This window comes from Paroedura picta, chromosome 3 (genome assembly GCF_049243985.1).
Source record: "Paroedura picta isolate Pp20150507F chromosome 3, Ppicta_v3.0, whole genome shotgun sequence".
Lineage (NCBI taxonomy): Eukaryota > Metazoa > Chordata > Lepidosauria > Squamata > Gekkonidae > Paroedura > Paroedura picta.
Genome location: NC_135371.1, coordinates 38,072,701 through 38,098,300, shown reverse-complemented (window position 1 = coordinate 38,098,300; position 25,600 = coordinate 38,072,701). Strand labels below are relative to the sequence as shown.

Sequence of the window (25,600 nt, the reverse complement as noted above, 5' to 3'; positions counted from 1 at the left end):
TCTAAGATGCTTTTTTTCTCATATTAAGTGCCACCCAGTTGCCTCCAACTTATGGCAACCTTATGGATGAATGACCTTCAAAACATCCTATCATTAACAGGTCTTGCAAACTGAAAGCTGTTGCTTCCTTTACTGAGTCTTTCCATCTCATGTTTGGCCCTCCCATTTTCCTGCTTACTTCAACTCTTCCCAGCATGATTGTCTTTTCCAGTGACCAACATGTTCTGTGTACTGGTATCCTTTATCCAGTAGGAGTAAAAACAACTAGTGGATCAGTTTCTCCATTAGAAAAAAATGGCACGGGAAGAAAGACTTAATCTTCCTTCTTCCTTGCCCCTTTTACTGTTCTCCTCTATTGCACTTGTAAAAGCTGAGGTATTTGGTAACATGCCCATCAGGGTGGCTCAAGCATTGGAAATGTAAGCAGCACCCTCTGGCTTGAAAGAGGCTTAAACTGGGATTGTATGCGTACAAGCGACACCAGCTCCTAAAACCCTGGATTTAATGGACAGAGGCTGATTTGAGAGCAGTGGGCCTGATTTGCCAACATGCTCATTTTTGCATCCTTGTACTGTCTTGCTCAACTTGGATGTGAGTCTCCCCGCCAAAGAAAAATGGCATAAAGGAACCATAGACTTTTATGCCACAGGACTTTCTTACATCCACTCTTCCTGCTGCAGGCCCTCGTACCACCTAGTCGGCTGCTCCTGAGGGCCAGGGGCCTCCTGGGAAAAACAAAGGCTGCAGCTCCAAGACAAAATGCAGGACTGCCCCCTGCCATCCACTTGTCCAAGAGCAAGGTTGGAAACTGGAAGAGCAATCCCAGCACTCTGAACAACTTGGGGAAATAAAAGAATTTGAGATCATCTGTTCACCCTACCATTGCTCTCTGCCCTATCCCCAACTGGAGAGTTTCAGCTCAAAAAACATAAAGGGGGAGAGAACTTTTTAGATGTGGCCACAGCAGTTGAGCTTCCAAGTGCTAAATTTACCTCAATCTCCCTCAAAAGTTCAGACTGGCCGCAAGTTTCCAGGTCTTCCAAAGCTTCTCCAAAAACACGCCAAAAATTATCCTCATGTGCGGTCTCAAGGCCATTTTGGCGGTTGGGATATCTGTTGTAACGTAGGAACCAAAGATTGTCAGCACTCCTCTGCAGCGGGATGGAAGCCGCAAGGCTACAGCAAGTGGCTCGCCAGTAAAAGCAGAGACTTGGCAGAGTCTTCATATACAAAAGCAAACAATGTGAACTTTTTCAGGCAAGAGAGTCCAAATACAAAACCTCCATGCACTTTTACTAACAGGGCAAAAGTCCTTCAAAAGGAAGAATTAAACTGGTGTAGTACATGTCAAGTTCAAAAGGGTAAATAAAAAAGTGCCTGTAGGAAGATTGTAGGTTTAGGAAGACGTTTTGGTGAAATAGAGAAAAGAAAAAAAAGGATGCATTATGGGTAAACCAGGAGCCTCAGAGACTGTTAGTACAAAGGCGGATGGGACAGAGTTCAGATCTGAGACACAGAACACCTGAGAAAAGAGAAAAACACAGAGGGTAACAGACATGGTGAGAAAATGATAAATACATCAGGTCTCTGTGGGAGTAAATGTAAAAAAGATGTATATAAAATGATTTTTCCCTAGACTCAACCACCAATTCAACTTTGTACATGATCATACCCAGAAGACTTAACAAGACCTGTCAGCTGACCAGACACTTTTCTCCTTCAGCATCTAATCTCTTGTTATGTTTTTGGTACATCCATCGCCTTTCCCTTTATATGATGTAGGAAAATACCTCTGTACAGAAAGGGATTCAGGGTTGCCTATTGGCTAATCACCACCTCCGCCCAGCGTTGGAAACCCGCAGTCCAAAAGCTGGTCCAGTGTTTTCATCTACATAATTGGAACAAGCAACTGAACCTATGATAGGTATGCAGGCAGAGGCTTGGTTTTCAACAGCCGAGGTCACTTAGGCTGGAAACTAATGGTGTCCCTCATCTGAGCTGTGACCCTGAATGTGCCTCTTACCTTAACTTCCATATAAGCGATGTCAATAATTCCTGTGGGGAAGAGTCATGCACTGCATTTGTGGACACGCTTTCAGGGAGGAAAAAGCCTCCTTTCCCCCTGAATACTGGTGGACTGAACCCCTCAGACAGTGAAACCAGAGTTGTGAACTCTGTTTCTGCAAATATAGCCCAGACTTGTATTGTGCAAGTTCATACTCATGTATCAAGACTAGGGTTGTGCGTAGCAGTGTCCGAATCGGCCTGGAATAGCCGATTCGGACGCTGCCATGTAAAACCCTGACACAGAATGGCAGCATTGACTTCCCAAGCACATGGAAAAGTCACTATAGTGGACAAACTGGCTTCAGTCATCGCTCCTCTGCACCTTAAAGGGAAAACAGGGATTGAAGGTGAACCAAAGTCATATGAAATGGTTTGGAAATTCATGCCAAGGAGATGATTGCTGCTTTAATGGGTCAACACTACAGAGAACTGTGACACAAACACAAGGGATGCTGAATTGAGGTGTGAATGTGTGTGTTTTAGTTCCTTTTGCTGGTTTGCTTTCCTTTTTATTATCTCATCCAAGTTCTCCCTGGGCCTCGTTCTCCGGATGGGTGCAGTACTGAGGCAGAGCCACTGAGACATAAGCAAACCACTGAGTTAAGGAAGCCGCAGGAAGACGGGTATCCCCTAGTATGCAATCTAGGCAGCAAATCGCAGGTAAAAGATTGTTCCAGAGAACCTAATACAGTTGTTACTCTTTTGTGCTTCAACATATAGCTTGGCAGGAATCTATCATTTGGATTCATGCTTAATACTTGGTGGACAAAATAGTTGGTGGGACGTGGGCAAAAAACAGCCAATGATTGGTCCATTAGGATAGCAGCAACCTTTTGCTTTAACCTTTATCCAGACTGCCTTAAGTTATGAAGAACTGACAAAGTTACTCTGAAGAGTTCTGATTAATTCAAAAGATTTTGACACACTTGAGATGTACGCCTCCCTGTAAGAAGCCACAGTTATTTTTATACCTCATGTTGAACCACCCAAGTACACTACACCTCCAAATGACTGTGGCTTCTTACGTGTAAATGTACATCCCAAGTAGCGTTCCCAAGTATCTATTAGCACTTTTAGCAACAAAAGATTGCCTATTAATCAAGATCAAATGTGAGCCACAAATGAAAAACGTTACATGCCTCCAATTAATTTACCTCAATTATTAAAAGAGTGTCCCCAAGCTAATTAAACCAGTATCTGGATAATCAAAAAGCCAAATACCAGCTTCAAAATGTTAATGGTATTTTAGCTTCTTTTAAAACAAAAAACAAAAAAACCCATAAGACAACAGACCAACATCTACCCAATGACATTCTAGTTGTGCAAAACTGCTTTCTTCAGTTTACAGGCCCAATTCTTTTCTCAAAACACTTATTCAAGCATTATTTTGTTCGGTTCAGTCTAGACAGATCTGAATGTTTTCAGAATGTCTTTGCTTTATCACTGGTTAAATTAATATCTATTCATAGCACTATTTGGGGACTGAAATGTTGAAATAATGTTTTAACCTCTTTCAGAGAAAGATACATTAAAATCATTTAGAGGGCAGCTGTGCTGCTATGCAGTGGAAGAACTAGATCTGAGTCTAGTAGTACTGCAAAGACCAACACAATTTCCAGGATATGAGCTTTTGATGATATGACAGTTTAAACCCCCTTATCTGAAAAATGGAGCTTTGAATTCAAAAGCTCATAGCCCCCAAATCCTGTTGGTTTCCAAGCTGCTACTGGACTCGAATCTAGTCTAGCTTTTATAATAAAACCAGTTTGCCATTCAATCATGCTGGGTATCCATGTTAGTCTGTCTGCAGCAGTGGAAAAGAGCAAGAACCCAGCAGCCCCTGAAAGACTCACAACATTTGTGGCAAGCCTCTTGGACCCTTGCTCTTTTCTAGTGGCAAACAGGTTATTTGTCAAGCACTGAGGCTTTCAATAGTGCCTAACCATCTCTTCCCATAAGGATTGCCAAGCATCACTCAGAGATACCAGTATTTATATTTGGCATTCGGAAGAGCCTCACAATCAGCTGGGTAACCATGTCTGTCTGCCACATTAGAGAAGAGCAACAAGGATACAGTAATTTGGAGAAAGAACAGAGCAGTTAATACAATAGCCAGCAATTCTTGTGCACTCATGAAAACCTGATATTTTCAATTAAAATGTAGGGTTTTAAAAAATAATTCCAGTGGAATAACCAGATTCCTAATTAATTGTCAGATGCTTTCACTGAATTAATGTATCCATGAAGATAATCCTCTAAAGCGGTGGTCCCCAACCACTGGGCCGCGGCCCGGAAGGCCCTGGCACCGGGCCGCAGCTCCCTGCTTCCGCAGGGCCGTGCCGGGCTGCGCATGCGCATTTGCGCCATGTGCGACCGCAACCGCGCATGTGAGGGTGGGTTGCGCATGCGCGTTTGTGCCATGCCAAGGGGGAGCCTGCTGGGGGGGCGCTGCCAACAACAGCTGTACAGTGCCATGCCAAGGGGGAGCCCCAGCCATGGTGACTGCTGGAGAGCACCAAAGGTGAGCTGGCAGGCCAGCCCCCAAGGCAGCAACTGTGGAGGAGGATGAGGAGGAGCCACGGCCCGGTACCAACTGATCTACGGACCGGTACCGGTCCCTGGACCGGGGGTTGGGGAGCACTGCTCTAAAGATCAGCTTTGAGATGAAGAGTTGTGATATTTTGTGTAGCCTTTTACAGTCAAATATACAAGGTGGTATGTCAGTAGCACCCCATGTCAACATTATGCATCCATAAGCCTTAACAGTTATTTGTATTAAATGTAGCTGATTTTCCTGAGTGGTCACAGCTGCTATCTAATAACTATTAGAGGGGAAACAACACTAGCAGCCTTCCCCATTCCCAGTCAAGACCCAGTACCACGTGTAGATATGCACTCTTGTCAAATACATTTATGCACCACATTTTTAAAATGAAAAGAATTATTCCAAGTATCTTCTGACCAACATAAATGGACATTTGCTACCACCTTCCTCCATCATTTAGTGTCCTAACGTACCTGCTGGGCTTCTCCCAGTCCTCCTCACTGAAAGGGCCATCCATAAACGGGTAACTCTTCCTGGGATCCCCAGGAGGGGTGCTGCTCTTCTGTCTGCTGGATCTCCACTCATGCGGATGAAGAGCAATACCAACAGCCTGAGGTATGTAAGTACCTACTGCGATATGACGAAGGGGAGACAGATAGACAGGAAGGATTGTGTTTCTTTTAAAGAAAACGTGGCTAATACTGTTATTGGTAAAAATAAATTATGATCACATCAATAGAAATGGAAACCCAAGCTTCCTGTGTAAAGTTTTATAGTTACTACATTAAAGTATTTTAAATTGTTGGTCACCTGGAGGTTCCCCAGTCTTCAAAAAGTGGGGAGAACAGAAAAAGGAATATGTTAAAATAGTCCCATCTGTTTAATATTATTTCCCCTTGGCTTGATTAGTAAGACTATGTATTTATTTATTATATGGCATATTTATTTATTTATTATATTTATATAACACCTTCCCTGAAGGCTCAGGGAGGTTTACATAAAACAAGAATGATACAGATAATTCAATATTTATAACACTGACTAGGGGCCAAGCCTGTTGTATTCAGGAATACAATGGGTGCTAGATTGGGGGGGAAGGGGGGGAAGAACTCTGTGGATGGCTTCCCCCTCGCCCCCAGGACCAGGCAGCTGTTAGGGAACTCACTGGCAGGGCAGCTCTCACGCAGCCGGGATCTGCAACCTCCGAGCTGCAGAGGGAAGTGAAAGGAGGAGGGGGTAGTCAGGGATGGGGGATGGAAGGCAATTGGCTGGCCACTGGAGAGACAGGCAAGCCTATTGGAGGAAGTGGCAGTCAGGAGCATGACAGCCTCCCTGAGTGGGTGTTAAGCGCTGAGTGGCACTTGAGCCATAAGACATGCTCCTCCTCCAAGCCCTTACCAGAAATATATTATGTGGAACAGATAATACAATCGTAACAGTAGGTAACATAGTGGAACAGTAAATAATGGGGAGAACATTAAGTCAACTAACGCATACTAATGACCCTGTGGACTGGACAGATTGGCATTGGTTACCATAGAGGGAGGCTTGGAAGCAAGCGGGAAGTAGTTGGTTCAGGTCAACCTCAAATGTCTGGTGGAGGAGCTCCTTTTTGCGGGCCTTGTGGAGCTTTCAAGTTCCGTCAGGGCCCTGATCTCCTCTAGGAGCTTGTTCCACCATGTGGGGGCCAGGATGGAGAAAGCTCTGGCTCTGGTTGAGTTCAAGCAAGCTTCCCTGAGGCCAGGGAACATCAGGTAGTCGGAGGTAGTGGACCACAAGGCTCTTTGACGGGTGTAGGCAGAGAGGAGATCCCTCAAGTACACTGGGCCCAGACGATTTATGGCCTTAAAGGTGATAAACAGAACCTTAAGCCTGATCCAGAATTTGATCGGAAGCCAGTGCTGCTGCTGGAGGATGGGTTGAATGTGGAACCTCATATGTAGTGGAGCCAAGAGATCCAAGGACTGTCTCTCAGTTAGGCAAGGAACATTTGGAGGTAGTTTGCCATTTCCTGCCTCCACATCATGACCCCTAGTATTGGAAGTCTCCTATGCAAATATTACTCAGGGTTAGCCCTGCTTAGCTTCTGAGATCTGAAGGGATTGGGCCTGCTTGGACTATCCAGGTCAGAAATAAACCTAAGTTCTGTAAAGATTCATCAGCGGTTGAAAGACTGACTTCTTAGAGTTGAACGAGAGCTGAACATGCTGGAAAAGTAGGCATATGAGAACAAGATGCAATTCGATAAGAAGTGCAGAGTTCTACATCTGGGTCACAAAAATGAGAGGTATGCATACTGGATGGGAGATACACTTCTGGGTAACAGCGTGTGTGAAGGAGATCTTGAAATACTTGTGGACTGTAAGCTAAGTATGAGCAGACAGTGTGATGTGGCTGCAAAGAAGGCAATCTTGGGCTCGATCAGCAGAGGCATCCCATCAAAATCAGAAGGTATCATAGTCATTGGTCAGACTGCACCTGGAGTATTGTGTGCAGTTCTGGAGACCTCATTTTAAAAAGAATGTGGACAAAATTGAGAGGGTGTAAAGGAGAGCAACGAGAATGATATCAGGACTGGCGACCAAGCCCTATGAGGAAAGGCTGAGGGACGTGGGAATGTTCAGTCTGGAGATGAGTAGGTTGAGAGGGGACATGATGGCTGTCTTTAAGTATCTGAAGGTTGTCACTTAGAGGAGGGCAAGGAAAGATTCCTGTTGGAATGGGTTTAAACTATATGTAGAACAGTACCAGCTAGGTATCAGGATTTTTTTCCCGTAGAGTAGTTCAGCAGTGGAATAGGCTTCCTTAGGAGATGGCGAGCTCCCCCTCAGCAGTGGCTGGACAGGTATTTCTAATGGATGCTTTAGGCTTTAGGCTGACCCTGCATTGAGCAGGGGGTTGGACTAGATGGCTTGTATGACCCCTTTCCAACTCTATGATTCTCTGGATCCCTTCTGAATCCATTGAAGTCAATTAGGATTATGCTGAGAATCACCCCTTGTCTTGCATACTGTCCAGGTTGAAAAGATGTAGTACTGTGACCTTCAGAAATGTGCACAGTTAGCCGGGGAAGAAGAGCAGATTTAGAAAGAGCGAATAAGTGAGAGATACCTTCACAAATTGGCTGAATTTCTTTGGATTCAATATGTGATATTAAAATGCAACTGGCCAGGTGTCTGGAAGCAGAGGTGCTTGAAGCCGAGCCCTTCAAAGATGGAGGTTCTGTGGCTGGGTAAGAAGGGGCCAGTGGAGGAAGCATGCTTGCTCAGCCTGGATGGCATGCAGCTTATTGCTGCACAGACCATCAGGAATCTGGGGGTGATAATTGGCACCTCCTTCTCTATGGAAGCACAAGTCAGCAAAATTGCTCCAGAGGTGTTTTTCCATTTATGCCAGGACAGGCTACTAGTGTTCCCTACCTGGCTCCAGATCACTTAGCCACAGTCATCTATACAATGGTCACCTCCAGGCTGCACTTCTGTAACTCACTCTACACGGGCCTTCTCCTGTTCCTACTCTAGAAATTACAGCAGGTCCAAAATGCAACTGCCGAATCTTCACTAGAACACCGTGGAGGGTTCATGTTACCCTGTTCTCGGGCAGCTGCATTGGTTCCCAGTGGAGGACCAGTTAGGTTCAAGGAGCTAGTTTTGACTAGAGTTGTGCACTTTGGTGTTCGAAGTAGCCGTTCCAGTCCAGAGCAGCCAGCGCCGTAGAGGGGGGGGGAAGAGTGGCGCCAGCATACCAGTCAGTGCATGCATGCAGGTGCAAGGTTGCGCACCACCACTAGCGCCTCCCCTCCCCTCCCCCCTTCGCTACTGGCTGCTTCGGCCTGAAATGGCTGCTTCGAATGCCGAAATGCACAACCCTAGTTTTGACCTTCAAGGCCATTCGTAAACTAGGCATGGTATACCTGAGGGATTGCCTCTCTGTTTATGTTCCCCAAAGAGTGTTATGCTCAGCAGTTGCAACAGGCTGGTGCTCCCTGCCCCCCAAGAGGTGAGTCTGGCCTCAACCAGGGCCAGGGCTTTCTCAGTTCTGGTCCCTACCTTATGGAACAAGCTCCCAGAGGAGACATGGTCCCTGTTGGAGTTACCCAATTCTGCAGGGAAAAAGGGAGCCAACAGGCATTTGGTTGAGGCAGGACAGCCAGTAACATCTAAGCCCCCAACCCAACACTCTCCCCTGTGACTCTTAGATTTGGCAATCAGTACGGGAATGGCCTAGAAGCAAGGGATACCATTGTTGTTTTAGGTAGCTTAATAGATTTTGGTTTTAAATTATGTTGATTTTAAACTGATATACACCGCTCCAAGATGGCTGGGCCGAGAGGGGCAGTCTTACAAATCTAAGTATAAATAAACTCACCTTGGCTTCCATAACCAGCGTCAATGCCAGAGCCATCCCAGGATTCCATTGCACTGTCTACGCTGGGAATTGTAGTGGAATAAATCTCAGAGAGCTTGCTGGTTTTCTGAGAATCCGTCAGGTCATCTTCTGGGTCACTCACTTCATTCATACTTGCAGACTTTTTGGGGTAAATTCCTGGAACCAAAAGACAAATGCACAATGAGTACAAAATGGCACTTTGCACTTTATGACCAAAGCAGGATCACATGAAAGTGCTCATTCTGAATTTGGACAGGTCTTAATTTAAGGGCAGAGAAAACAATTCTACATGTGGAGAAATCATGCAGTCACAGTATTAGGATAATCCTAAGTGTAAGGGCTTTCACTGAAACCAGTTAAGACTTATTTTCTGAGGAAAGGTTTTCAGATTTCAGGTCAGGGTAACTTCACAGCTTCAGATCTTGAGCCACAGTGTTTTACTGCCAAGCTATCTGGCAGTGAAGGAATGCCTAATATATATCTCCAATTGGCTTTTTTTTTAGCGATGTAACACTGCATCAAAGTAGAAGTGATTGAACAGTACTAAAGGAGAAAAATACCATGTGTGGAAGAGAATTTGCCTCGATTGACAGTTCTGAAGATACTTTTTACATTTTAGGGTTCAAAGAATTCTTTCTTTATAAAGGAAGCTGACAGCTCAAAACATGGAGTCAGCATCGCAAAACTGAATTTCAACTGTGTACTTGAGATTACACTTGCTGATCCATACTGAAAGCCCACAATGAAACAATCATGATTTCCTATTAGTAACTTTGTGAATCTATATAATATTGCCAGTAAAAGAAACAAATCAGACATTGTAGAAAGGAGACACACTCATTCTTCATTAGGTTGTTTTGTTCTTGATGGTAAAACAATAAAGATTCTCCCAGTCATCTTTTATTAGTCTGCATGGATCACCCCAGGCATATGTGTAATGTTTCCTGTTTGCGCTGCACCCTGGAAATCACATTTCTCCTGCTACAATGATCCATCCTCATTTCAGTTTTCTGGCCATCATATAAGGATGTTAGAAAAAAGGGAGACGAAAAAGACAGAGAACTTACTTTCAGTTTGTTTCTTGATCTTCAGCGTTACCGTCTCTCCAGCCATTTGGAGAAGATGAATGGCTTCGCTCAGTGGCTTCCCCTTAAGGCTTACATTATTAATAGCTAATATCCGGTCTCCTACATGTATGGCTCCAGTTCTGAAGAGCAAGGAAAGAGAATTGCAGCTGTTGGGCATGGCCATAAATTTTATTGAAAAGTCAGGGGCCAACTGAAACATGCCTGTTCCAGTAATCCTTAGAGAGATCCACATTCCATTAATTTATACATACCACTGTGATCATTATGATCAGTAGGGGGGAAAAGATATCAAAACAAGTCTATTTATCCCATGAATGCAACTGCCTCAACTAAAATTTAAAGTCACATTATCAGTAAAATGTAATAAATGCATGAAAGCTTAGGTTGCTATTCTACAATGATCATTCTGTTTGATTTTCAGTGGAGCAAATATTCATATGGCTACAAACTCTTTCATCCCAATCTCTACTATACAGGAACTGTATTGAACAAGTTATTTTCTAACTGAATGCTACAATGAAAGAATACTTTCTGCAACTATAATTTGAGCAAGCTTAATTTGTTCTCCATTAGTAATACAAAAATTATCTTCATCAATCAGATAACATATAATACAATGGGAACTGCACAAGCAATACTCCTCAGCACAGTATATTCTAAGTTTGATACAGCTTAAGACATTCATCCATCTTAGTACACTTAGTACACATTTGGTCCAGCTGAGTATACTGACTCAGAATTTACCAGGTAATCACAATGGACTGAGAAACTGACCCCTAGAGGGCTGAACAATATGGTCATAATAAGAAATTTCAGAGCAGCAAAAACAAGCAAGCGGAAGGAGACTTCAAGACTAAGTTTAAACAAAAAAAATCTAGCATACATTTTCCAGGATACAGGCTGTTCTTCAGATGCATGCGGTGGAATATAACTACTCTGCTTGATCACATTTGCATTTTTATCATGTTGCCACAAGCTGCACTGTTTGCATCTCATGGTCTTTTGACATTACCTTGTAATTTCTTTCTCCGTAACCATGGGTGCACATGCACGCACGCACGCACGCACACACACACACACACACACACACACACAATCAAATGGAAACCCACATGATATAGTGGATTGTAGTCAACAAAAATTTGGGCTTGAACAAATAATTCTTAATAGGTCAAATGACTCCTGCTCGTATTCTCAAGTATAAAAGGCTGATCTCACGGAACATATATACCTGAGGCTGATATTCCAGTGGTGGATCGCTGTGTCTCCCTTTCAACTACAAACACATTCCTGTGTTTTATTTTTTTGGATGCTAACATTTGTGATATTAAGAAGTGTTTCTTAGTTGAGTGACTGGAGGTATCTTCAACAGGAAAAAGCCATAGCCAGCTCGGGGGAATACACAGCTCGTTTGCTGTAGCCACTGAGACCACAGAAAAGAGGTTAATTCTGACACTCTAGCAACAAGGCATGACAGAATTTTCAAGATTTGTCCTTTAAAAGTATTTTTTTTTTCCATCAGAGCAGTCTCTTCATTGAATCCTACTTCCTTTCATGGGGAAGTGATTTTTGCTTGCAGTTCCCACAGACAAAAGAAAATAATCTCCTTTCAGCTAAACAAAAGCTTTGCATGCTGCCATATAATCAATGTGCAAAATCTGTTGGCAATTCATTTGTTCAGCTTCTATGGATGTGGAGTTTTGTTTTGTGTGTGCGTGTGTGTGTTTGGTTAACATGGTGATTTCCCTAGCAATCCACTAGAGGTCAGTAAGATGCCAGTAAAACACCAAAACATCATAATGGATTCAAAAATGGCAAGTTAACTTTCATCAGTGAATTATTGCAATGTTCTTCATATTAAGGAAAGATCCCAGATTATAGTTTGGAATCAATTCCTGGCAGAAAGGTTGTGACACCAGCTTGGTGTAGTGGTTAGGAGTGTGTACTTCTAATCTGGCAAGCTGGGTTTGATTCCCAGCTCCCCCACATGCAGCCAGCTGGGTGACCTTGGGCTTGCCACAGCACTGATAAAACTGTTCTGACCGAGCAGTGATATCAGGGCTCTCTCAGCCTCACCTACCTCACTGGGTGTCTGTTGTGGGGAGAGGGAAGGGAAGGTGAATGTAAACTGCTTTGAGACACCTTTGGGTAGAGAAAAGCGGCATATAAGAACCAACTCTTCTTCTTCTATATAAAATTCCAGGAGTAGATTTCTTTCTTAGCCAACACAGCAAAATGCTGTGTCTTTCTGATCCCTGACAAACTCCAGCGAGTACAGTACCATCCTAGCCATTTCCCCCCCCTCTTAAGACCAATAATTTTTCATGTGCTTCCATTCTGTCTCTCTCACCAATGAGATAAATTATTGATACACAGATGGAAATAGGATTTCCTTCCTCTTCCCATTACAACATTGTTACATAAATGATGTTTGCATGGATGTTGCTGATAACCTTGCATGACAAAAAGAGACTGTTATGAATGGAGATCTAAAACAAAAGAATTTAATACTCTACTCCTGCAAAACCCTACCAATGGACCCTCAGATCTTAGGGTATTACTGCCCCCTTTAGGCAAACAACCTAGAAACTTAATCTAGAAAATAAATCCAAAACAAGTTAAAGAAATATGAATGTATGGTCTTGATCCCCCCCCTTTCCCCTTAGCTTAATCTATTAAAGCCAAATGATATACATCAGGAGTATAAGCAGTGCTTATACAGGTCAATTTGGACTGGTTGCTCATATGCATAATTAACAAGAGGAAACACCAATATATCAACATATATGAGCACAGGAAATATATCATGTCAGGGAGAACGGTTTACTAGAATCCAACAATAAATACAGTGGTTGGGCTCTTGAGAGTGCAGCAGTGAGCATGTCTCTTTGCAGGGACTGGATTGTGTAATTAATTGGCTTGTCAAGAGAATTCAGCCCCAGGATGCTGAAAATCCTTATCCATTGTTGTTCCTCTATATATTTGTGAAACAGCCTGGGAGGTGGGGGACTTGTCCGGCTGGCCAAGTTGGAATAGGGCCAATCAAGGTGCCATCCTAATTGCCCCTGCCCCTGCAGCTCCCACCCTCCATCCCTGGACTCTAGCCTCTTCGCTCTCAGATGTGCCTCAGTGCCTGGAGCCAGCAGCAGGTAAGGGGAAAGGGCCCTGGGCAAAGGGTTGTGGTCGAGGGCTTGCTAACGAGGGCGTCTTGGCCTGCTAGGCTGGGCCTGCTCATGAAGGCCTCCCAGACGGCTGACTGCCTGTTAAGGAGCTCTGTCCTGGGCCTCCTAATGAGTTGCCCAGCCCCCGCTCGCCCCACTTGATCCGGCTGTGCGCTGCAGCCCAAAGCCACCTTAAGCCGTCTGTCCGGGGGCAAGGGGAGGGGACCCTTTCAAGGCCCATTCTTAGGAACGGGCTTTGAAGCTAGTCTCTCTATAATTTCCAATGGAATGGTGTACATCATGGCAATTTCTCTGCCAGATACTTGAGATGTAGACCAAACTATACATAATTCAAGCATTACCATAGGTCTCCCACTGGCAACAGGCATAAACAAAATCCAGTTCATGTCCCATACAGCACTCACAAAAGCAGGAGACAGAGGCTGCAGCTCTGTCCCATTAAAGCAGGGGCCTATCTCAAGAGACTTACAGCCTGTCAAAACTGGCCTAGATGGGCCAATGTTCTGATTTGGTGTGGGGCAGTTTCATATTCAACATCAGGGAGAAGAATCACATCCCTCCCATAAAGAATACAATATTATATTTCGAGATTTAACAAAATGTGACTTCCCTTCAATTCGAGATTACTTCCAACAAACAAAAACCTGTGTCTGTGTGTACCTGCTTAATCAAAGGGCTTATACGGAAAACCTCTTAAGCAGCTGCGATTCATTTCTACCTGACACAGGAAACCTGTTTGATGGCTTATGCTCGTAGTGCTGCTGCCACAGGACCCAGCTGCCATCTCACCTTTCTGCCAGCCCTCGTTTTGTCAGGCCTGATATGACGATTGGATCAAAAGGTTCCTCTGTCCCTGAAATTGTTATCCCCAAGGGCCCACCATATCTCTTCAGTTCCACTGTGTAGATGATGGCACCTGTAGTTTCCTGTTCATCTGTTTGGGGATAGGAGGAGAAGAAGAATATTGGTGTGGAGGAGGGAAATACAGAAATGCTCCAACCCTAAGTGAGAACTCAAAAGTATCTGCCAGCAAAATAGTTCCTGCTTTTGAATAAAAGTACAAGAACAACTTTTCTGGATTAAACCGAATGGCCCATATATTTTAACATTTTCTCTTCCACAGAGGCCAAAGAAGATATTCTGTGAGTCTGCACATCAATGGAGGCACACATGCACGCACATCCCCCCACAAATACATACTAATGAAAGTGAATCATGGTTCCTCGTTTGTCCCTGCAACTCTATCAATACTTCTAAGAAACATTCTCGTCAACAGGCAGCTGGATTCAGATTTATACCAGAATTGTCCTCGTCCTTCCTGATCTTCAGTTTTACCAGCTCTTCACACTGCTTTAAAATCTGTACCGCATCCTCCATTGAGCAGTTGTCGAGACGGATATTGTCAATGGCTAACAGCTTGTCCCCAGGCTCTAAGGTGCCAGTTCTGTGTACAGAGGTATAAAAAGAGCACACTTCTGTTTACAGCACATTCCAGAGAGATAAAGGGTTTCTCCCACTTCTTTTCCAAGACTGTCAGTATCTCACCTCCTCAACACAAGAGAATCTTTTCTAGTATAATATTTGAAAATCAAGTGTGGGAAAATGTTTTTACATAAACTCTCTACACACTGAAATAACCAAAGACCAGCTTGAGAATTCTGTTCCTTTTTGAAAGGTATTCTCCAACTGGTGAAAAATTCAATGCTTTTCAATATTTTGTAATGCGTATCCCCAACAGTTTAGAAAATCCTGCCTTTCCACATTATCTTACAGCCTGAAATCCGAAGCAAAGGTAAAGGGTGACAATTGCAGCTCCATTGCTCTCCGTATAAAATGCAGAGCTAGGCCAAACCACATCTGTGCATAGTTTTATTAACAGCAGACTGCTCTACCCACCTGTAGTATATTATAAGGGAATATCATGAAATATTGGCTAGCAGAGACCCAGCCAGACAGCAAACCCTCTTAAGACTGGCATGTTCGATGGCTACATAATAGAATATTAATGACAGAAGCACTCATAGTGAAATCCAGTGAGCCTATGTTAAGGGGGAGAGAGACAAGTCCTGAAAGTTAGCATCCTTTTCAGTGTAAGAGTGGAGGGGAAAGTTATCCTGCTCAAGCCCCTGAGGATTGAGTAAAACAAGGGGAACCCCCCCAGCAATTCTTCATGCCCCCCCACTTGTAAACTCTACTATATCTAACACTGCAGGTAAAAGGTCATGATCAAATGTATGCAGTATTTTTGCTATACACTATCATGTACAGAAGAAAAGGATGCAAAAAGGCATGAAAATCAAAACAATTGGAAAATATTGGGGGTTGTCTCACAGGATTGGTTTCCAAAGGCTCAGCCACAAAGGTGGATCTTGTGTCCCTACAAGCTGTGCAGTGGGGCAGAGGTTAAACTTTTCTAATGAAGAAGAGAGCTGTACTCACCTGTGTGCCACACTCCCCTTCTTGATATCAGAGATGATTAAAGCCTCCCCAGGTTTTCTACTCGCTGTTTCAAAAAGAGGCATGCAGTCAAAGCTCAGCTCAGGAAGCTACAAGTCCACAGAGCATTCTTCAGCAGAGGTCATTTAAATATGCCCTTGCATTAAAATGTAATGATTTATATTGAGGAGCACCAGTACTTCACCAGATTGAAGTACAGGCACTACAGAACGGCATCCAAGAACAAAGCTTTGCATTTTGTACAAAAGAACTGATATAGGGGAGGGGGAATTAAGTTTGGGCTTTTGAGGAATATATCTTGTGGGCAGGGAATCTTCTTTAAAATCAAGAATCACACACACGACTTGCATTTTGATGTGAAACAAATAAAGGTTAGAAATGGTGCAACAATACTGTATTTCTCCATAGGTTTTAGCTTTGTTTGGGACAAAAACACAAACAAAAAACCAGCATATTTCAGACCTTCTGATCCTTTTTTCCTAGAGCTCCACATTTTCTATAGCACCGAGGACTCTGATTCCAGGTAGAGGCAACAGATGGAAAAAGGGCTTCAATTGCCGCAAGTGCTTCTACTATAGTTTTGCCCCAAACCAGAATGTCACCCTCCCCAACATCTACAACATGCCTGTCACTTCTGGGTCATGTAGGCACACTGGATTAATTTCTGGCATTCCTCCCTTTTTTGGGGAGTGGGGTGGGATTAGCTTTTACCATAAAGTTTTGCCTCAAAACCAGAGTGTCGCTCCCCAACATTCACTTCTGAGTCGTGTAGGCATGTCGTATTCTTCCTCGTGGGTAATTCCCCTCACTGGCCAGCTGGCCGGCAGCAGAAAGGTGAGGGCAGCAGGAGACCCCCTCTTCCCCCATGTGTGTGTGTGTGTCTGGCATCCTTTTTTTTTTTTTTTTTTTTTTTTTTTTTATAGAAAGTTTTTATTTTATTTTCCAGAGTTGAAAACAGTGAGATACATGCAATCTACATTGTTAATACAGAAAAGGAGAGCTATACTCTTCATTTGATACACTTGGTTCCCCATTTTTAATCCCTTTTGTAAATAGTTCAGGTAAGGGCCCCATTATTCTTGTAAGGCCTCTTAGTGTCAGTTTGGCTATCTTGGTAAGATCAGCTAGTTTATTCACCCAGTCTTCTGTCGAGGGTAGTTCTTACGTTTTCCATTTCTTGGCCAATTCTAGTTTTGTTGCCGTCGTCGCATAGTAGAAGAAGCTCTGTATGTGGGTTAGGAAGCGCTGTGGAAAAACATTTTGGTTCCCTGTTTCAATCTTACAAACCCTCTTCTCTCCATTTAAGATTATAGACTGGCTACAATATTATGGACTTTTACCCAAAGCTTATAGACTTTTTATAGACTTTTTCACGTTTGCACCACATTTAAAAAGAGAAGTCTACTTTGTTACCATCATTTCAACATTTGTTTGCATAGTTTCTGATAGTTTTAACAATCATAAACAGTTTATACTTAACATAGTCCTAGAGCCCTCCACATTTTCACTAGAAAAAGGGAAAAAAGAGAAAAAAAATACTTCGTTGTACGGAAAGAAGGGAAACAAATATATATAAGTATACATTGTTGATACCAGAAATAATAAAATGGAGTCTTCATTAATTAATAGAAAATATTTTTCGTTAGTTATATATACACCTCCTCAGCTAGAAACCTTCTTTTAGTTATGCTTTAAATTTAGGCTGAAAGTCACTACATAGATATGCTAGATAATTCAAATTCAGCTATCATAGGAAATCTAAAACCCCACACTATAATGTAAGCCCATTCCATTAGGTGTCTCCTTTTAGTTATGCTTTGATTTTGGGCTGGTAGCCGCTGCGAAATTAGGTTTAATAATACAAATTCAGCTTACTTAAAAGATCTTAGACCCCAGATTAACTTCTTAACTAGTTATATTGCCTATATGGCTACATAAAGGAGGTAAAGGAGGAAAGGAATTTCGACCACTGTGTTGCATTTCCATTCCCCAAGCTTCTTAGGGAGGTCTCATTTCGAGGCTTATTACGTCTTGTGACTCCCGTTGACTGATGTTCTGTCCCATTGGTCTTTGGCTGGGAAAGTATAGTTGTAGTCTTTCCCTCGGAGTATACATCGATAAATCTTGAAGCAGTTGTACCTCCTGGACTCCAATATCAGTACAGATGTTTTTCCATGATGCTCCTTTCAATCGATTGCTTTCACCGCAGATCCATATGTCTTTCTTGAGTATTGTTGCTTTGTAGTGGCTGTATATCTTCTCAGGCAGGGTGTCCTTATCTGAGCTGCAAGACTCTGACATCCCCTTTTCTATCTCCATAATTTCAGATTCCTCTTCTGCTGGTAATTTTCCATCTTGTTTCTTCGTATTCTGTCGTATTCTTCCTCGTGGGTAATTCCCCTCACTGGCCAGCTGGCCGGCAGCAGAAAGGTGAGGGCAGCAGGACACCCCCTCTTCCCCCATGTGTGTGTGTGTGTCTGGCATCCTTAATAGGTAACTTTGGTCAAAGCAATCTCTCTCAGCCTAACCTGCCTCACAGGGTTGTCTGAGAATAAAATAGAGAAATGGAGCCAAGCACAATACTCTGTTTCTTGAAGGATAAAAATGCACTACAACTAATCAATGCACTTGCCATTTTCGACTGCTTCTACTGCAAAATGAGTGAAAAGGACAGTCTTTATGTTTCGGGCACAGAACAAGACACTGTACTCTAAGAAGGAAAGAACAAAAATACCAAGAGCATGGATACATATCAGGCTGGAAGAATTTCACTTAATTTACTGTCTCATAGTCAGACCTGGCATCTGGTAGACGGAGATATTTAGTCTGCTTAAAACCCATCTCAAACCCATCTGTATAAAGCTTTTGAAAACTGGGCAATTTAAAACATATCAAGGGAGCTAGTAAGAATCTATTCCAAAAGATTCTCAAGAACCGCCTAATGCTACCTGAACAAATTCATCTCGATTAGATAATGTAAAAGCATAGCCAGTCAATATCCACACAGTTCAACCGTCCCTAATTACATCCTGGGTAAACAAAGGCAGAAGCAGACAGAAATGGTGAACTCCATTGTCAAGGCAAAATATTCCATCTACATTCATCACTCAGTTTACAGCATAAGTAGATGAGACGTTAGAACAGCGGTGGGTCAAACTGTGGAACTCCAGATGTGCATGGACTACAATTACCATGAGTCCCTGCTAGCATGGACATCTAGAGAGTCACAGTTTGGCCACCCTTGCATTAGAGATTGGCTCGCCCATCTTTTTGAACCTTTTTAAAGATCAACTGGAGAAAGAAATTGTAGCAGAATCATTCACAGGCAGGGTGGCTGGTGGTGGTGACATCGAAGTCTTTTCCCCCCTCTGCGCTATTTCCTGACGTCAGTTCCCTAGGGTGCTATCTGACCTAACATAGAAAGCCTATTAATAGTCATTTAAAAAGACGGTTGCCTGGTCACTGATTTCTAACGCCTTGAGTAGTTTTGTCCTTAGACATGTGGTATGGCAATTGGGGTGAGCAGACAAAACATTCAACCACTGAGCAGCACAGAGAATTAAATATGATAGAGATGGCTTTTAACTCAATTTAATGTGGGTGATTAGACGCATTTCCTTTTCAAACACATGGAAATGCTGGACGGGAAAGGATGTGGCTTTCACTTCCCTGCTTTATAGCAATGGTATTCACTTGGTGGCTCAGGGAATAAAACGCTTAATATATAATTTTTTTGCTGTCAAGTCACAACTGAATTATGGTGATCCGGTAGGGTTTTGCAAGGCATGAGAAGCTCAGAAGTGGTTTGCCACTGCCTGCCCTCTATGCATAGACCTTGATATTCCTAGGTGGTCTCCCATCCAAATACTAACCAGAGCTGACTCTGTTCAGCTTCTGATATCTGATGAGATCAGGTTAGCCTGAACTGTGCACACAAGGACATTACCAGATTACGTCTATCATTTGTGAACCATAGTCAGACCTTGTGTATCTGGAGCAAGGAGAAGGCTCTATCTGCTCTAGTGAGCCAGCATGGTTAAAGAGAAGCAACCTCTAATCTGGAGAACTGGGTTTGATGCTCCACTCCTCCACATGAAGTCAGCTCGGTGACGTTGGACCAGTCACAGTTCTCAGATCAGTTCTCTTAGAGCTCTCTCAGCTCCACCTGCCTCACAAGACTGCAAGGAAAGAAAAGGTGTTTGTAAGCCACTTTGGAACTCCTTTAGTAGTGGAAAGTGGGTGTATAAAACCCAGCTCTTCTCTTCTTCTTCTTCCTTGTTCCTAAGCATGAGGCAAGGCAGCAAAAGTGAGATGATGAAATTTCCAAGGCATGTGGTACAGAACTGGTTGTGGAGATGGAGAAGTCAATATAGTACCACCTCATTGAGGCTGGCTTGGTCTTTTCCTGGGTGGCTGCCACGGTGGTAAATTCACTCTCTCTTTTCTGCAGCCAGTTTGCTCTCCTCCTGGCAGTTGCCTGGGTGCTAAGAGAGTTTATGGTGCCTGGAAAGAGCATGAGGGCTTGCTGCGAAGGGCAGGTGTCCCTGGCATGCAGCTCACAGCTCAGGAAACATCACAGTTCTCTTCTCTTTCTGTGCTGGGTTGTGTATCAAGATGGAAGCCACTGGCAAACCACAATGGCTTTTATCATTTTCCTGGAACACAGAGCGGGGAACCTTGCAGATGAATGCACAGAAGAGCCACGAGTGCCATATAAAATAGCGACATGGGGCTCCCAAGCCACTGAGTGAGAGTCCCTGTTTCAAAGAGAAGCTATTACTTTATTTTGGCAGCCCTGCTGTAGATTTTATTCCTCCCAGATATTGGTATTTAAGGTCAGATAAGCAAATATTCATTTGCAACTCAATGATGTTAGTTCATTACGCAGAGACTTCATCTAAACAAGAGTCAACAGACCACCAGCCTCTAATTAGAACTTATATCTTTTGCTAAAATTAACCCAGTATATCAATGAATACATATAACATTTTGAATACTTGTTTTAACCCAATACACATAACTATGGAATGCATGGATCTCTGCAAATTCAGCTTGCATCATAATCACCAGTCGCAAATATCCCAAAGATGGATCAGTGACCAGCTAAGGAGATGGCTGGGCCATTTGTCAGAGTTCACTGAGCTGCTGCAGGATGGCATGCATGCCTCATTGCCTTAAACAAGCTGGAGATCCCAAACTAGCTTCCACTTCAGGTTTCTCTGTTCCTGCAAAGGGAAACTCCATTCCCCTCCCAAGGCACGGTTTATTACATTTTTAATGCAATTCTCTTCGTTCGTGATACTTGGGGGGGGGGGGGAGAGAATCAACATCAGTTAGGGCATTGCTTCCCCTCCATATCTCCCCTTTCCATAATACTGTTTGAAGGGTTTCTAAATATGATTAGGTTTTTTTTTCAAGGTGGTGTACTACCAACTTTTATTTATTTTCTATATATAAAGAATAGACAGGAAAGAAAGAAGAACAAACTGAATACAAGTTACATAGTTGTTGCCTCACTGATCTAATACATCAATTAACTATCTGCTTAAACAGTTTGTATAGTAACACCATATGGCTATGGCACAGTGCTGGGAAGCAAACAAAAGCACATGTGCCTGAATGAAACATCCTCCTAAACGATGGGAACAACAAACTAATCGTGCATACCAAGTACACACAGGATAACCAGTGCTGCTAATGTCCAACTGGACAAAGATTTACAGTGGCTGTGACCACTTCATCCTTTCAATGACAAATAACTGGTGGAAAGCGGCACAGAAAGAGCCCACACCGGAGCCTCCCTAGTGCTACTGGATGTAGCCCAAACCCTTTCCCCTTTGCTTTTAGATTAGTGGACACCCAGATTAGTACACCCAGGGTATTCACTTAAAGTCTTCCTCCTGCATCCAGAATAACTTAGTTTACCAGGATGCTGGGTTGGCCTCCTACATGATGCCTGGAGATCAACCCAACGCCATGGCTAGTGACTGCACAGCGACCAACCAATTCACAAAGGCTCTGAGACATCTGCTGCACCAGCCAAGTAATTTCCTGAGTAGTTCAGCACAAATGCTCCCCATGGAATATAGTACATTTGTCTGATGAGCTCATTTGCAGTGAAGTTCATGGCAAAACCAACAACTGCCCATCCATAAGCAGTCTCTGTTGTGGCTCCCACCTTATGAAATAGCCTGATGAGGTTAGGAAGTCTCCCACTCCCCTGGCTTTCTGCAAACTATGCAAAACTGAATTATTCAAGAGGGCTTTTTTTACACAGGCAACAGCAATGAAAGTGTTCAGAAAGATGCTTCATAAAGGGACAGAGGCTGTGGACTATGTGATACTATGTTCTGTCTGTTGCTGTAGGAATGCTCCTGCTGTGTTATTCCTGCTTTGTTCAACCTGTCAAGTTTAAATGCTTATGTTCTGTTTAAGATTTTTTTTTCTTAAATCAACTTTAAGATTTCTGTAATTGAAAACCTGTTAGACTGTTCATTTGATGTCCCATCCTGTTGGCTGTATTTGACTAAGCATTGTGTAAGAAAGGTGGAGGGGAGAGCGGTGAGCAAACAGACAAACACATGCCTGTCCTTTACAACCGACGTCACCCTCTCCATTTTCAAGCCCTGTCCCACATGTTGATGCATCTACATAGGGATAAGGAGGCAGTAGTTGGATAAAATGACATTTCCTACATTCTCAACAAGAAGAAAATCCTGGGGGTATGTAGGAAAACTGTAGAATTTTTACCAAGATAATGTGCTCCAGTCCCCACAGGGATCTACGTGTGCATAAGTGTGCTGTCAGCAAGAAGAAATGCACAGAGATACGAACCCATGAAATGGCAGGAGATGGCACTCAGGCTGAAGAAAACAAATGTTAATTTGGATGTGACCCTGAACATTTAGTAGTTATATTTGTTTCCTGGAAGAGCTGACCCAGTTCTGCAGGGCCTGTAAAACTCTTCTACTAGGCATTTGGTTGGGGTCGAAGAACTCTTGCAATAATAACACCAGAGCATCGCTGGGCTCTCTCCATAAGAATATAATACCCCCCCCCCAATCAACATCTGATAATTAAGATCTGGAATCCATATCAGAATTATCTCAACAGCATCAAAAACCACCAAGTGATAGATAGTTTTAATAGGTTTAAACGTTATATTAATGTTGAATGTTTTATTGTTTTTATGCACTACATCTGTTTTATTGTAATGTTGTAAACCGTCCTGTGTTGACTATGCCAGGAGGGGCAGTGAATAAATCAGACAAATAAATAGACAAGTAAAATGGAAGATTTGTTTCAGTTACACGTTTCCTTCACAGTGGTTCAAAAGTGGGGCAGTCCTGAGACTCTTGGGATTCAACATTCTCCGCATGGGTACAGTCACAAGTCTTGTGACTGCACTAGAGGGACATGCTCTCCCGACTGCCCCAGTCCAGTCTGAAAGCAGTCAGATGGAAAGAAACTACCTCTCCCCAACAAAAACTAATATCGCACACCAAGTCAAACCACCGGTGTCTGTTCTCAAAGATGGCAAAAAAACATAACAAAACAAACAAACCCAGAACCACCAGAACAAAACCTAACAGGAACTAACTGCATCAGCAGGGTGAAGTCTAGAGCCATCCCTATCTTACTGAGGACTCACTCAGTCTCGGAGGCCTGCATCCATGTCAGGAACCAAGCGGTTGAGACCCAGCAGATTCGCACAACAGACATCACTCTTAGGCTTCTGGGTGAAGCTTTAATTAGAAGTCTTTATTTTGAGGAATCGGGGCATAGATCAGCACTTTGCAAACAGCTCAGAGACAGGAATCTTGACAGAGACGTTAGGGAAGGGGGTTACATAGCTTATATACCTTGAGGGAAGAGTGGAGGGGCACAAGGGCTGCTTTTGGCGGGAACACCGATTCACACAGAAAGGGTATTACAGTTTCCTCTGATCTACAATGTGCCAGAACAACCCAACCGGCCGTCTGGTATTTAGTCTGAGATCCCAGCAAGGCCATCCTTGCCAGAGGTGATAAGGGAGGAAACGCGGGAAGATGCTTTGAAATGCAAGAGGGGAATGGGAGGGGCACTGTCGAGCGGGCCCAGGAAGGTGCCACAACTTAGCAGGAGATCCAGGAGCACAAAGGAATGAGGTGAACATCAAAGGGGCGGAAACTACGGGTCAGGAAACGGGTTCAGGACACTCTGCTCCCCCCAGGGCTCCCCCCTACCCACCCCCGAGGCTAAGGGATTTGGGACTCGGTTTGGAAGGGTATACTTCACGGAGGTGTTTTACCAGCACTGTAGTGTACACGTCCTCCGTGTCTATCCATGAAGCAAGAGGCAATGCTTCTGAGGACACTGGTACCTGCTGAGGACACTGAACAAAGCAGTCTGAAGGAAGGAACCAGAGGAACACCTACAATCCCAAAAGGGCTGAAAATGCTTCCTCAGCTTGGCATCCTTTTTCTTGAATGGTAAAACCTTTGTCTTATCCTGGTTTTCAATTATATATTTGGCACTCCTTCTCCAAAAAGCAGACACCCTTTAAACAGCACACCAGCCTCTCAGGCCTGGGTGGAGGTATTCACTTCCCAATTACAAAGTCAAATGTTCCTTCTCGCTACCACATTGTAGGCCATAACTCCGGCAGCAGGCTGGATGAAATCCAGGGATGCATCTGCAGAAAAAACAGCCATTTGCGCAATCTTTTAAAACTCATCCTTCAATTCTTTGGGAATTCCATTTTCTGCACCAGACAGCTTGGAAGCCCAGATAAAAATTGCCTGAGCAAAACTAGCAGAGGAAGTTTTGAGGGCTATGGAAGCAGCCTCAGTTTGTTTTGAAGCGCCTGTTCAATACTCCTATCACAAAGATCTTCGGCCTACCATTGTCCTCCACAGGAAGAGCAGAGGTGGAACAATGGCTAGTGACTGGCTCATTCAGTAGTGGCAGCTTAAAACACTGAGCCACCTCTGGAAACATAGAATAATATTGGCTTATAATTGGAAGAATGGACTTAGGCCTAGCTGGACTCTCCCATTCAGCCTGCACTGTCTTATTGAAAATAGAAGGAAAAGGCATCCCCAGGACATAAGAACCGTCTTTTTAGGAAAGGCTCTAACAGACCCTGCTGGTAAAATCAGGTCCTGGACCTCAGCCAGAAAAAATAGTAGCCACTCCCCACTATCGCATACCACAAGGCCCCAATCTTACTGGGCTCTGATGGCTGACCAGGCAGCTGGCACCGCGTCTACCAATAAACAAGAAATGGTGGGAGACTCAGCATGGCTTGGAGGGCACAGGTGCTCCAGTAACAACAGGTCACTCAGACTCACTGACTGAGAGAAAGAGGTGGGGGTGATCAAGCCCAAAGACTGGAATGTTCCTGCAGCCAAAGAGACTGACTGTCTCTGCCTCCAAGACTGCCCTACCTCCACAGCTGCAATCAGATCTGGGTTTTTTTTGGGGGGGGGGGAGATCTGTGTCCTGCTGTTCAAGCAGCAGGGCTAAAGACTGCGGCTATCAGAAGAACACCTCCCCCTAGAGGAGTCACAAGATTTGTGACCCTGTCCATGAGGAAGAGGAGCTGAATCCCAGGAGTCAGGACTGCCCTGGAGAATAAGATGAATATTATAATATTATTATTATATTAATGCTTGGAGTGATTGAGGGCAAAAGAAGAAGGGGACGGCAGAGAATGAGGTGGATGGATGGAGTCACTGAAGCAGTGGGTATGAACTTAAATGGACTCCGAGGAATGGTAGAGAACAGGAAGGCCTGGAGGATCATTGTCGGACACCTAACAACAATTATTATATTATTTTCAAAAACAGGGCCAAGAAATCATACATTACTGCCAAGATAGTTAAGGAAAA

At 43.6% G+C, this 25,600-nt stretch overlaps 1 protein-coding gene across 9 annotated transcripts in view; it reads right to left on the bottom strand.

The window, feature by feature from the left end:
* The window catches only part of GRIP2 (glutamate receptor interacting protein 2), a 496,366-nt gene that overhangs the window by 7,009 nt on the left and 463,757 nt on the right, over positions 1-25,600 (bottom strand). For 7 of the 9 annotated variants that reach the window (XM_077325341.1, XM_077325343.1, XM_077325334.1 and 4 more), the window contains exons 15-21: positions 15,711-15,774; positions 14,570-14,715; positions 14,061-14,205; positions 10,069-10,208; positions 8,981-9,157; positions 5,086-5,242; positions 993-1,113 (exon numbers count right to left, since the gene is read on the bottom strand). In XM_077325341.1, coding sequence (XP_077181456.1) covers positions 993-1,113; positions 5,086-5,242; positions 8,981-9,157; positions 10,069-10,208; positions 14,061-14,205; positions 14,570-14,715; positions 15,711-15,774 — 950 coding nt within the window. Of the gene's footprint in view, positions 1-992; positions 1,114-1,231; positions 1,523-5,085; positions 5,243-8,980; positions 9,158-10,068; positions 10,209-14,060; positions 14,206-14,569; positions 14,716-15,710; positions 15,775-25,600 lie in introns of those variants that run through there. The other 2 variants (XM_077325337.1, XM_077325344.1) reach the window with 2 other exon arrangements.